Source organism: Lissotriton vulgaris, unplaced genomic scaffold, assembly GCF_964263255.1.
Source record: "Lissotriton vulgaris unplaced genomic scaffold, aLisVul1.2 SCAFFOLD_1952, whole genome shotgun sequence".
Classification (NCBI taxonomy): Eukaryota; Metazoa; Chordata; class Amphibia; order Caudata; family Salamandridae; genus Lissotriton; species Lissotriton vulgaris.
In genome coordinates, this window is record NW_028246160.1 from 93,872 (window position 1) to 108,706 (window position 14,835).

Genomic DNA, 14,835 nt, shown 5'->3' on the forward strand with positions numbered 1-14,835 from the left:
TACCGAAGCTCCGCCCCCCTCTCACCGGGGCTTTAAAACTACTCGCGCCTCCCGCTTCGCGGGAGACGCTTCACCTCTGTGGTTAGGCGAGGATGACATAAATGACTACCTCGGCCACATTGAAATTCCCACACTGACCAACATGCATAGGGAATTCTTTATGCTCCCTATAGAAAAAGACGAAATGCTGGAGGCGTTGTCCAGTATGAAGTCAGGCAGCGCTCTGGGCTTCTACACAGCTTTTAAAGACCAACTGCTCCCCCACCTATCGGCTCTCTTTGACAATATTTGCGTGGAGGGTAGCATGCCCCAATCCATGAGGGAGGCGCTCCTGGTCACTATACTGAAACCAGGCAAACCCTGGGATGAGTGTAGCTCATACAGGCCTCTATCTCTGCTGAATGTCGATGCTAAACTATTCGCTAAGGTATTGGCCACCCGACTGGCGCTCCTTGCACCAAAGCTGATAGCTCCAGAACAGGCCGGATTTATCCCTAGCAGGAACCTGGTATACAACATCCGGACGGTATTGGGCCCGATACAACATGTGCGACATGACAGGAAGGCACTAGCAGTATTCCTTGATATGGAAAAGGCCTTCGACTCAGTAGAGTGGCCTTTTATGCGATCGGTGCTGCAACGTATGGGCCTAGGACAGCATTACCTGCAGATGGTAGGAGCACTATACAATCAGCCGCGGGGCTCGGCTCCGAATGGGCGACCTGGTCACTGACTCCTTTCCCATCAGTAGAGGCACCAGGCAGGGGTGCCCTCTTTTGCCCCTTCTATATGCCCGGTGGCAGAACCACTAGCATGCTCCCTTCGAGAGTACCACGGGAACGAGGGCATGGGTTTTCCAGTATACAAGATTGTAGTGTCAATGTACGCAGACGACACCCTACTGTACGTCTGAGACCCGGAAAGTAACCTATCCTCGATACTTAGAGAGGTGGTCCGATTTGGTGCGCTATCGGGCTTGAAGGTCAATTGGTCAAAGTCACTAGCCTTCCCCTTGACTCCTGTTACGCAGCACACAACTATGGAGTATCCACTACAGTGGACCACCGACACGGTCAGGTACTTGGGGGTCCAACTACACACCGATGCAGAGATCCTATTTAGAGCTAACTACGGCACTGCCTTTAGCAGACTGGAAGACGACTTTGCGGCCTGGTGTAAGCTCCCACTCTCCCTAATGAGACGAATATCCATAATGAAAATGGTTGTGCTACCCAGATTTTTATTTCTATTTATGACTATTCCGATAGTCCTCCCCAAATCTTTTTTCCTACGACTACAACAATTAATGATTAAACTAACCTGGGCAGGTGGACAACCACGAGCCAAATGGATGCTACTCACGTTGCCCTACGCCATGGGGGGCTTAGTACTCCGGACCTAGACTTATATTACAGAGTTGCACAGGCTGCTCATCTGCACACCTGGATACATGGAGACCGCGACATTCCACATGTGCGCATGGAAACACTCTTCGCCAGCCCTCTCTCGCTTCCGCGTACGATCTTCCAGCCGACAGATCGTAGGACTGGAGTACTGGACTCAATCACGGCCACGAACCACGCCTGGCACAGCCTTCTGCAGGCACAAGATGGTGCTCTACTATACTCCCCTGTGATGCCGGTGGACTGGGCCCGGTGGCTGCCCCCTCTCCAGGAGAAAGGGGTGATTCTTGCATTGTAGAAACTGAACATCAAAGTCGCAGGAGACTTGTTCAGCGATGGGGTGGCCAAGACTTGGGAGCAGGTTGCGGGCGAGTGCGAGGCGCCGCCGCTTCTGACACGTTTCTAGTTTCATAGAGTTCATTGCGCTCTATCCGACTTATTGGGTGTAGACATGGTGGAGCCTCCAGAAGTTCTGGAACTCACTAACGTCATCAAGGCCGATTCTCCCCAAAAACTATTGTCCAACCTGTACAAATTATCTCAGGCACACAAAGGGCACACATACACTAAGGCACGACTGGCATGGCAGACTGACCCGCAAACTGTTCTTGATGACGATATGTGGTGATACTGCTGCACTAACACTAGGAAACTCTCCCTCAATGGCCGACATAGACTGGTACACTTTAAGGTCCTTAACACGGTATACTACACTCCGGCAAGACTATGCAGGTATGGCCTACGAAATACTGCGAACTGTGAGAGGTGCCATGCCCCTGATGCAGGCTTTCTACACCTCGCATGGCAATGCCCTGGTGTCTGGGGACTTCTGGGAAAAGGTCTTTGCCAATATTAGTAACATAGCAGAGATTGACCTCACGCCTGACCCCTTGGTAGCATTACTAGGATATACCAAAGAACTCCCTAGGGCGGCGCGGAGATTGGTGGGCATGGGCCTGCTATTAGCCCGGAGGGTTGTTGCATGCTATTGGATGAGAGGACCCAAGCGTTGGACGCATGATATGTTGTATTGCTGCACGCAGTCGGAGAACTAATGTGAACACCTGCCCCCCACTAGCAGACCTAAAAACTTCTGGGGGCTGTGCCAGACATACCTGGCTAATAAAGGGGCCGCTCGCTCGGCAGAAGAGTCATAGGGTCACTGTGAATGTTCAGGGCGGAGGGCAACCTCTCGGGGACCCTGAGAAACGATCTTATCTTGATATCAAGTGCCATGTCTATTTTCTCTTTTGATTGGGAAGAACTGTGTATTATGTTGATGCATACATTAGTATATATTTTCAAGCGCCGCCTGCCCAGCTATGGGTTGTTGGCTAAATGGCTGTGTATATACCTGAGTGAAGGAAGTTGCGCGATTGACAATACAGTGATGTGAACAAAGTCAGATTGGCGGGAGGGGGGACTTAGAATTGTAACTTCTATTTGTACACTGTTATTCCCATGAAAACTTTAAAATAAAATTTTAAATATATATATATATATATATATGTCCCAAACTTTACAAAGCACAAATCTCGTTTTGTAAATAGCATATGCAAGGAAGCTTCCCATGGGATGACGGAATCAGACTGTCGCGCCCTGTCCACAGAATACTCAAACACAGGTGCCATGGGTAAACAGGATACATTAGATGAACAGGACACCACCAACCTGCAGGCCACGGTCAGTCCCCAACCGACCTGGAATATCCTTAGTGAACAACACTGACATGTCCACATTCAGCAGGAGAGGTCATGGTAGAGACACAAAGGAAAGACAGACACTTGGGTACAATGTCCACACATGAAAGAATGATCTTAATGAATTGGAGGCTCAACCTCCTTCATCAAGCATTGGTTTATCACCTGCAAAAAAGGCTTCTGTGGAACTTTGTATCCTTTATTATTACACATCACAATTGTGCATACACAGCAGTTTAATGTCCAAACATGATATTATCCACATAAATCTAAAACATGTAAAAACCACTACTCCCCAACCCTCTAGAGATGTCAGCTCGTGTTCTCTAACACAAGCTCATATGTACATTCACCTCCCCAGCAGACCTCCCCTCTATCTATGTGCAATTGATATGTGTTGCCATCAGCCCCCAGGTTGAGTCCTTCTACCATCGCCTTTCTTCGACTGAAGCTCATTACATCAATATATTTAACTAATGTAGAAAGTCCAAATTGCTTGTCTCACCTATACCAGCACCAGGTGAGGGTACTTCCAAATGTTTCTGCTATTCTTCTTTCTCTTGATGATCCACCAGAGTGGGACTTTTCTTTTATACTGGCATCAGAGACAGGCCTTGCAGCAGAATGAAATTTTGCATTTGAACTGCAAAACAACAGTATGTTGCACAAGCAAAATACAAACGAGTACAAACTGCATTAAAAGATTTGATATGTCAAAGTGTCTTAGATTTATTGAAATGTTTTATTTTCCAAAATGCGCCTTTTAATGCACCCGCGGCTCACATAGATACACATAGTCTATTTACAAAGTACTTAATATTGTAGTTTGGTAGCATTGAAACACTACAAGATGGTTTTATTAATATGATGACTATTTAAGTAACAGCTCAGACAACAAATACCAAAAGATTAATTTACATAAATGCAGTCCTACCAATGTGTGATTGGCCAAAGTTAAAGGCCTTCATCGAATTCAGACACTTGTTGGCAGTTCTGTGGCCAACACATCCTTGTTTAATTCCCTTTACATATTTATTAGACTTTAAAAAAATTAGGGTGGTACATGAATTGCAATTGTGGCAGATAGGCAAAATGCTTTGTTATTTAGGCCAAACAATCTCCCAGTATGTAATATGGTGCAATCACATTATTGTGTAGTTAGACAAGTCCCAGGGGATAGAAGCAGGCTATGTGAGTTTGTTGAATAGATATTGTATAGTGTGTGTTTTATACTGCTAATTAAGAACTACAAGTTTAAACATTTTCAGTAATCACTATCTGTTGTCCTCTCCTGGAGAAGCAATAAACTCTATTGATTTTTGTAAAGCAAACTTACAGCAGAACCCAATGGCCCCAGGGAAACATTACCTATATTTCCACTAAGTAGTCAATGGGGACGCAGTCCACTTGGGTAATTTAAATGGATATCTCATGTGTGGCGCTCACTTGCAAAACACATCAGAGCTTTAAGATTGAAGATCACAGATTGCAATATATTGATCAAAGAGTGCCTATCATTATTGCTAATAATTAGACGCGGCATTAGAGGAACATGATAACAAGGAAATCCTGGGTCTAAGTTTCAATCTGTTATTGGGACAATACACTGGCCCATCTCTTGACACTTTCTTTAACCCGCTGACCGCGGTGCGAATTCCGCCGCAGTGCGGGTGATTTATGACTGGGCGTGGTTCGGCGGCCCCCGGCCATCCTCCGCACACACCCACCATGACTTCGGCTGGCCGGAGTGCGTCCGGCGCACACAAAGGGTTAAGGTCGTTCACAAACATTGGAATGCGTTATTTAGGAGTGTTAACTATGTAGATGTCAGAGAAAAACTGACAAATCTGTCCAGAACCAGATAGTTTTAACTACAACCTGGGACACGGATTTTTGCACTTTTGTGGATAAATGGAATGTTGTGCTTTTTATGGACTGTGGGCTTAATGTACCAAACACGTTTGTGGTGGTAAACCCTGTCTTTAGTAAAATCACAAGGTGTGCTTTGTGACGTACTAATGCCCCTTTACAAATAAGAAAGTCCTTTCCAACTCACAAAAGAGATTTTGCCACTGATTACGAATCACAATTGTGGAAGGACATGAAAGGAGCTTCCCTCATAATTGTGATCTGGAATGTCATGTATTAATGGTTTGCAACTGAAATTACATTCACAAACCACCCATTAGTTATCGACCCCTGAGTTGGGGTAACTGAAGTGCAAGGTACCTTTTGTGTGCCGCGCTGGAGTCATTGGTGTGTCAGCAAACTCATGTTTGTTAACCTCTTCTATGCTCATGACGAGCTCAGCTCGTCATGAGGCACAGTGCAGCTGCACTCATGACGAGCTGAGCTCGTCACGGCCGTTGGAACGTTCGCACGCGGGGATAATTTCCCTGCTGTGCTGAATGTTCGAAAACGGGTATGGCTGTGACGAGCTCGGCTCATCATGAGTGCAGCTCCGCTGTGCCTCATGACGAGCTGAGCTAGTCACCAGCACGGAGGTGCCACGCGCAGTCCCCCCATCCCCCGCACAGCGGGGGGAAAACACCCCGCAGCGAGGGGGCTAAAAGGTGCACCTGCTCTTTTAGGTGACACAGGCTACTTTATGGGTCTCGCATTTGCTAGAGTTTAAGCTATTGGCATTGTAAATGGCAATGCCTTTTATTTATCTGTTTTGCTAATTAACACATAAATTAAAGGCATTGTCATTTACAATGCCAATAGCTCAAACTCTTGTAAATGCAAGACCTTTTTAATTTCAAAGCAGCCGCATTGCCCCGGGCTGCTCAGAAAGTGAAAGCATGCATGGGGTGCTGAATGTTGGAAGAAAGCATGTTGTGCCTGCAGTAGGAGAAACTCAAAGAAAATAGTGCTTACAGACTAAAAAAGGCGTACCGTGAAACAGCCAAAGTAAAAGGGCCTGCCCTCATGGGAGGTTACAAATGAAGACAAGGAAGTACAAAGGAGGGACTAACAAGCCTATTAATGAATCAGAAGTCAGCATTTACGAAGGAAAATGACACCAACCAATGACAAACATGGACGGAGAGTGGGCAGGGCTTCTATTCCATACTCCAGTGCAACATGCCGAAGCGTAGCGCATGCGTTGTCCAGGCTCGACCTAAAAAGGGGTTTCCATTTAGTAATGCAAATGTAGGTCTGGAGGTCTTCGGTCCCTTTCAGACCATCATTCCTATGTTCCTTCCTATTCTAAAGGGGTTACAAATAGCGACCTGCCTAGCTATTATGGATAAGTCGAGTGGCTTACACACTCCTATGAATGGACAATATCTGATACAGCCTCTGTGTACATAAGCTGCATCACAAAGTGCATACCTGTTCGCAAATCAGTAGGTGACCATTACACATACAGGATTGCAAACAGATATTACTATGTTGGGTCATTTCTTCAGGAAATTCTGAAAATTACATTTATAAATGGACATATTATAAAGGTTATGAGAAAATGAAATTTAAGGCTGCCACAACATTGTGAATGTGTTTATGTGAAGACATATCCAATAGAAATGTTTGAACTTTGCACTACACGTGGCTTAACGCTGCCATTTAAATAAGGCACCCTTTCTCGCTGTACTTAGCGTTAAAGGGGAGGGCAATGGGTGTTGCTGTGGGCGTTCCACCGCAACACTCATTGATTTTGATGCTGCCCCCTATTTACAAGGGGAGCGTAAATACGATGCATCACCAAAATTAACACCCGGGAAAAACTTGGTCTTAAACAAGGAGGAATGCTTTCTTTCTCCTCATTATTGCGGTTTCCATGTGGCTGCTTTGTGCAACACACAGAAACAGCAAATTGCCATTGATTGTTTATGTGCTGGAAAGTGACACTTCCTGCACATAAACAATCCCAAAAAATGACAGTTCGCATCTTCTATGTGTGTTGCATTAGGAGCACACATAGAAGTTTCAAAACATCCTGATTGTTTATGTGCTGGAAGGTCTCCCTGCACATAAACAATACTTTCACCAACGCAGACACCCTTGCACTATGGTGCAAAGGAGCCTGCGTTAGCGCTAGGCTGCTGAACTCCGCGACAACGCTAGGGGAAACGCAGGGGTGTGCCGCATTCTTGTGAGTACGGCGCATCCCTGTATTTTCAGCATGGAGATGCAATGTTTGCTTAATGCCACGCTCCGCCGTTCCCTGGTAAATATGCCCCTTATTGTCTACATCCATTATAACCACGATGATTCAAGAAAGCCGTGGAATTAAAGCATAAAAACCTCCCTGTGCTGTGGAGACTTAAATCAATCTCAGCCTCTCACAATAACAGACAGCCATGGATGACTGCACAGGCCTGACCTCCTGCAGCCAATCACTGTGGAGCAAAGGCCACGTCAGCCTCTGTAGACCGCCTTTTCCAGAGCATCTTCCTTCTTCGAGTACTGCAGATGTGTTGGGAAGTTTGTGCAGTCGTACCGCCCACTGTTCCGAACATACTCCAGGAATTCCGGGGCCCCAGGATACACAACATTATCTGCCAGCAGGACAGAGCCCTTCCTCAGCAAGCCACATTCCTGATAAAGAAGAAATGGGACAGTTACACCAGGCAGGATTGGAGTTATTTCATTCTGTTGAGCATTTCAATAACTTGATGCAGTGATTGTGTGGAAACTATGGCTGAGGGGGAAAGACTCCCAAGTGTCTGGCTACCTTTCAAAAACCCTGACGGTATTCTGTCCTGATGCATCGCCCTCATGGGCTGTAAGAATTATACAGTGCACTAAATCCGGTCAAAGAGATTTTATTTAGCAATGATGGACATTAATAACATTTCATAGTATTTATAATGTACATTATTAATATGAAGCTTTGTGGAACATCAACTTGCTGATATATGATGTAGTGAAATAAGTTGATGAGGTTGGAGAGAATATTTCTTTCATCTCAGTCCATGAGCATTATTTTTTTAATGTTTTTAACTGATTGCTTTAAAAACATAGTTGTAGTGTAGGGTTCCATACGCAGGGAAGTAAGTATTCTGGAAAGGAAGATCAGATAGCCAGACGAAGAATTAATCCAGTCCTTTCTTTAGATGAACCCACGACCAACCAAGTTCCAGTCCTCCTCCAGAGCAGCAGGCAACTGCCCGACTGGTCCGATCACGAGCCAGACCGTCACCCGGTCAGTAGGCGTTCCAAACAGTATGCATGGAACATTAAAACATTTAAAAAGAAACATCAGATACTGCATGAATACAAAATAAGAATAAATAACCATTGGCAAGTACAACCAATACTTTCCCATACCACAATGGTGGTTGCCAGGCTTTAATTGTGATGAAGGCTTGTGAGAGCTGAAACGCGTCGACTGAACCACAAGTATAAAACATCACTGTTAGCAGCTGTTCGAGTGCTACCTTTTCATTTTACCAAGATGGTAAAAAAATCTACTTTTTATCATTTATTATTATCTAAACAGAAAAATCATTATCAAACATATATCTCTTATTGGAAGATGTATGTTGAGGTATAAGAAAATAATTTATGGGGAGGACAAAAGAAATAAAAGAGACCATGGTGAAATGGGATCACATGGAGATGGGAAGACAGACAGAAGCAATGAAAGTAGAGGTAATATATATGTAAAGAAAAAAAAATCCAAAGAGAGATAACAAAGGGAATTGAAAGAGAATGTAAAAAACTAGCAGGAAAAAATTATGAGAAAGGCGAGGAAATGGGACTGAAGGAGTGGTGAGTCAGAAGAGAAAAACAAACAGAGCAGGATTCAGATGGTGTAAGAGGGTGATGGATACGGATATTCAGCGAAACACTGACTGTTAGACCTGTAAGCCTTAAGGTGATCTTCCCCATTTTTTTTCGCTTTTGCCTCATTTTTCCCACCTACTTTTTGTTGGCCTTAGGTCTCTGGGCACCTTCCCATTGCTTATCAATGCTAAGGTGCAGGTGCTCTCTTCCCCTAACATGGCTGCCACTGACCCCTGCTACTGCAGCGTGGTCTTTACAGGCGCACTCTAGTAGCCAGGAGCTGGCTGGAACCCTTAAACATTGTTGCAATACCAGCCTGCCAGCCTGCCCATAGCGAGAGTGAGGAAGCTCCTGGAACCTTCCAGAATAGGGGAGTGGACACCAACTGCCAACTGATGCTATAAAAGGGAAGGGAGGGAAACTTTCTAGTCAGTTGGGGCATCACTGACCTGGGGGACCCTACGCAGGAGACTTAGGATTTAGGGCCTAGTCAGGAACCTATGCCACTGGGGGTGACAGGGTTTAGGCGCTGCCCACCAAGCTGTGTGAGGAACACTGAACTAGCCCACTGATCTGGCCCAGCGGGAGGGGAACCTAGGGACCACCTGAAGTGATCTGCTGAGGAAACTTGACAAGCCTTCATCTCAAACCCCCCCCCCCCCCCTTCAAGTAACTTCTAACAAGGGCATAGGAACCAGCTAGCGCCAAGAAGACCTTCTCACTGCCACAGGACTGGTGGTGAATCAACCAGGTATTGGCGCTGTGTCACCCCCTACGCTCCCTGACTTCACCTGGGTCCCCTCTGCTGTTTTGCCACTGTCGTGTGGCCTGTCCTGGGCTATCTGTCCTGCAACTCTGTCTGATTCCCCTATCCAGCGCTTTCCTATGGTGCCCCTGAGTAGCGCTGTGAACTGCTGACTGGCAAGCGCTGTGCCCCCGTGAGAAGCGCTGTGAACTGTTGACTGGCAAGCACTCTGCCCCCCTGAGAAGCACTACTGCGTGGAGACCCTCTGTGGGCCCAAAGAGAGCTGCCCGAGGTGCCATCGTGAATTGCCCCCAAAGCGCTACGAGGACCAAGCGCTTTAGCTACCAGGCGCTTCTCAGCTGTGCCCCCTTTTCGCGCTTTCCACCGAGTGCGCCCCTGAACTTACTGCTTCAGCCCAGGGGCCCTCGGAGCCTCGCCGACATTGTCGCGGCCCGGAGCTTTCCCCGAGACGCCAACGCCGCCTTCTGCATCCCCTCGGCGGCCCCCGGAGCCAGGAGAGGGCCGCCGTGAAATCTTGTCAGGCCGCAATAGGCCTCGCTAGGCCTGAAGCCTGGATCTGGCATCACGTGACAGGGGCACCCATGTTGACTCCGCCCCGCCGTGTGCTGATTGAGTCCCTGTGCTGTGCCCCGCGAGCCGCTCTGCTATTGGCGGTCGCTGGGCGCCTGGGCCTCCCATTGGTTCCCAGTCCCTGCAAGCACTGAGGGAGGACCGGGACCGGCTCTGACACCTGCGCGGGGGCTCGCGAAGAGTACCGGAGCTCCCGCCTGTCCCCGACTTCACTGGAGAGCGCGGTAGTGAGAGCGCGCCTCCGGGTATCATCCCCAGCGTGCTGAACCTCCGCAAGGGCCCGAGAAGGGGCTGAAGAAGTAAGGTAAACCCCCGGGGAGGCTCCAAGACTGCCCTCCCCACGCGAGTCTGTAGTTGGGCCCCGTTGGCCCCGATCAGTACTGTGGACTGGGCAAGAGCCCTGTGTCGTTTGGGGAGCCCTCCAGGGGGCTCTTGTGACTATCCCTAGGGAAAAATTAACCCATTAGTAGGGGAAAGGTTATTCTGTTATGGTGGCCTGATGGTAATTGGAATTGTCATGCTTACCTCCTGAGAGTAATGTCCTGCCTATTCTGACCAAAAGAAATGCTCATTTTGCCAGCAGGAAAGGTTATTAGTGCCTGTTGCCCATCTAATGAACTGTTGGAGTTTACCTAAAAGAAACGCTTATTTCTAATTATTGAACTGCTTTATTCCAGCCTTGTGAAATACACTACATTTGCTGATAAAGGGCTTATCTTTGCAGCTAGGAAATGTTTACCCCCCATTTATTGACACGCCGATTCCTGCAGCGACGAAGTGACTGCTGCTGAGTAATTAAATGTTATTTAAATGTCTTAAAAGGGAATTCCCTGCAGGTGCTGACTAGGAGCAAGGCTGTACCAGGCCTACCGTTATTTAATATTTAATATTTATTTATTTAAGTATTTATAGCCAAAAAATGGAAAGCATGTGTTTTTAAGGGAAAGCAATGAGTTAATGCTGCTGTGATTTTTGACTGCCCTGATTTTGATCCCAGATAAAACGTATTTATTTGAATCACTCATTCTGGTGTGGACTCAGTCTTTGCATGCACTTATTGTCTCAGTGGATGTGTGTGTTGGATAGTCACTTAACACCTAAGCTTCGGATGCCTGCCTGCTCGGTCCAAGCTAACCCCCGGAGACCTGGCGAACCCAGTTCCTACATTTGGTGGCGAGCAGTGAGATTCAGGACCTGTGACTATACAGCACCCTCCAGTGGGACAGAGTGCGCTGCAATTAGACTAGACACCTATCGTGCATGCAAGCCTACTCAAGTGACCCCCACTGTCTAACATGAGTGTATAGAGACTTGTTTTGACCTAATCCTGCTACCTACATCCTAGTATCTTTCCTTTATTTATCTGGGTCCCCACCTGTCAAAATGGAGTTCCAGCTGGACAACCTTGAAGAGTATACCGTGGTGCAGTTAAGGAATTTTGTCAGGGGATGGGGGTGCCGGTTGGGCGGAGAGCCGCAAAGGAGGAACTCCGTACCGCCTTGAGGGCATGGGTTGGAGCCCACCCAGAGGGGAGAGGGGATGTGGGACAGGAGGGGCAGGGCACACCAGGGGAAGCGGCCACCCAAGAAGAGCTAGACCTACTGGGTATTGATGTTACTGAAAATGTGTTGCCAGGAAGACGTTCCAGGGCAGGCAGTAGTGGATCTAGGAGGAGTGGGTCGTCAGAAGAATATGAGGACAGGAGGGATGAGAGGCAATTGAGATGGGAGCTTGCCAAGTTAGAGCACAAGAGGGAGAGAGAAAGATTAGCTTTGGAAGAGAGGAAGTTGGCGCACGAGCTTCAGCTTAAGGAGTTGGAGCTGAGAGCTTTGCAATTGAGTGCGCCAGCAAGTCCTAATGGTGGCAGCGTACCAGGGGCTCAACAAGAGCCTAGATTTTGGTTACCCAAAGAGGTGATAGCGAGCTACACTCAGGGGGATGATATCGCCAAATGGTTGGAGGCAAATGAAGTGGCCTTGACAGCCCATGGGGTGCCTGAGAAACACTGGGGAGGTGGCCTGTATCGTTACATACCTCCCAATGCCAGGGACACCCTCCTGTACCTTGATAAGGTAGATCAGTTCAGATATTCCCCCATGAAGGAGGCGCTCCTTAAAAAGTTTAGCCTCAACCCCGAAAGGTATCGCCAAAAGTTCTGTGGCAGGTATAAGCTGTCCATGCAGAATTGGGTGGATTTCTTTGATTACACCCGTAAGGCTCTGGATGGTTGGGTGCGTGGCAGCGAGGTGCATGGAATGGTCATTTGACACTGCGCTACCGAAGAGGCATTTCCTCTCCCCAACTCTCGAAACAGCTGCTAGGAAGTGACCGCCTTGGGCAGATTTTTTGCTCCCAGCTCGGGTTCTAAACGGGACCAGCGCAGATTTGTAAACAAGCCGAGGCAGCATGGCCGCAGGAGAGGAAGGGATAGCTGAGGAAGTAGAGAAATTATGGATTGATTCTTTCTCATTATCCCAAAAGATAATTAAACCTTCTAATCTAAGAAGAAATCACTTATACACATTCCACAGAGTATATTGGACCCCAGCGACCCCAGCGAAACTCTCTAGGATCTCTGGGGTGCAATATTTTTGCCCTAGGTGTAATGTAATGAGCGCAAATGATATTCACATGTTTTTTGAATGTCCTAACATAGCTAATTTTTGGGAACAATTGTGTAAGTTCTTAGAAGAGGTACTGTTGGTCCCAATTCAATGTACATCCAGATTGGTTTTCTTCGGCCTATTGCCTGATTATGTGTTCAACAGTAACTTGTCACAGTTTATTTTTTATGTAATGGCTATTGCTAGAAGAGAGATCTGCAAAAGCATGGAAGTCTGTATCCCCCCCGAAATTTGCAGATTGTCTTAAATACATTGTGGCGGTGAGTAAATTGGATATTTTATGTGGGGGTGATAAAGCTGTCAGGTTGTGGTCAGCATTGAATGCCTGGATCGAAAAGTAACAATAGTCCAATGATTATGCCAGAGGTAAGTGGTCCTGTCCTTCCTTAGCAGCAAGTATCAATCCGAAAGGAAGTTGAACGGATAACGACCATTCCTCTGGGCAATCTTCTACAGCTATCCACAAACACGAGGGCTGGAAAGGACAGTTTGTGACAGTGGCTTGAAGAGCGCCTATTTTAGAGCAGTCATTAACTGGTGGCATATATGAGGACAACAAAATAAAAAAAATTTAAAAAAGGAGAGGAAGGGAGGGGTGGGGGCCCGGGGGACCGCAGAGAGCGCGAAGGAGGAGACCTGCGGCAGAGGGAGGGGGGGAGGCGAGAGCGCGACGGAGGGCAGAGGGAAGGGGGGGGAGGCGAGCGGAGCCGAGCAGCTCCTGAAAGCAGAAGGGATGGGAGGCGAGCAGATCTGGAAACAGCACCACGTTTCACCTCCCTTCGTAGCGGGTTTTCTGTGTGTATTCACCTGAGCACTATTACGATTTCTAATGCTACATCTGCCAAGTCCTGCCAGTCAAGTACGACGTGGGGGGGAGGGCAGGACAGCAAGCACGAACAAGGGGCACGGGGGCAGGACAGCAAGCACGAACAACGAGGGGGTCAGGACAGCAAGCACTCACCTGAGGACGACTTCTTCCAGCGGCGGTTGGGGGAAATGACAAAACAAAAGCGCTGCCCAAAAAAAAAAAGTAAACGCCCACTTCCGAATGACGACCAAAAAGGGGCGGGCGTAAAAAAAAAAAAATCAAGAAACGCCCACGAATCTGCTCCAGCCCGAGTGACACACACATCTCTTCCAATGGCTAGCCTCCATTTACGAAGCTAGCCAATGGAAGAGAGAGTCGGGTTAAAGCCCCACTGTAGAAGTCATAAAATCTTCGGCTCCGCCCACTGCTTCGCAGTGCGACGGGAACCTCGACCTAACAAGCAGAAAACATTTGTAACAGATGCATTGATTCCGATTGCTTTTCACAATCTGTGACAGGAGCACGCCTGGTTAGTGAAACAGGAAACAATGCCTTCTGTTTCTTACATTTATTCATTCATTCCAACCCCAGGTTTGCTTACAAGACGGCAGTAGCAACAAGAGAATCATTGTGTGTTGCAATCAGCTATCCTTGGCACCAGTTTCCTACAAAACACGACTGGTTATGGAAAATGCAGCCCTATTGTTTACACTCTTGCATCATCCAGAGTTGCCTGCAGCCTGCCAAATGTTGGGGTCACAGCGCATGGGGAGGGGGGGGGGAGGTCACATTGAGTAGTGAGTTACGCCTCTCTTCATTCCAGTTAGCAGATCCCTGCATGAAGGCTCATTTTGAGTAAATTGACCCTCCTGTCTCTCCGTTTTAAAGTTCTCAATCCAGTCAATCGCTCATAATCATTAATATTTCCTGGACCAGAAATCTATTTTCCACTGGGTGTGCCTTTCTTCCAGTGACTCATGCTGCCTGGCTGTGTTTATTCTTTCAGGGCCCGTCACATTTCGCAACCACAGGAAATGGCAGCTGTGCATATTGTACGTGGTCTGGGAAATTGGTTTTGTCGATCTGGTGACCCCATCTCAGCGAACACAGGGGGCGCCACAGCTGTGGTAGAAGTTGGGGAAACTATGCGATTCACTGAATCATTTCACAGACGAAAGAACATGTCCGGGCATTCTCACCCCCATCTTTCACTCTGTGACGGCAGTAA

General features: G+C 47.5%; 1 protein-coding gene across 3 annotated transcripts in view; it reads right to left on the bottom strand.

Moving 5' to 3' along the window:
- Positions 1-3,826: 3,826 nt before the first annotated feature.
- The window catches only part of LOC147666127 (catechol O-methyltransferase-like), a 42,218-nt gene continuing 31,209 nt past the window's right edge, over positions 3,827-14,835 (bottom strand). For 2 of the 3 annotated variants that reach the window (XM_086949282.1, XM_086949283.1), the window contains one exon: positions 3,827-7,648. In XM_086949282.1, coding sequence (XP_086805408.1) covers positions 7,469-7,648 — 180 coding nt within the window. In that variant the 3' untranslated portion in view covers positions 3,827-7,468. The remainder of the gene's footprint in view (positions 7,649-14,835) is intronic. The other variant, XR_015304876.1, reaches the window with a different exon arrangement.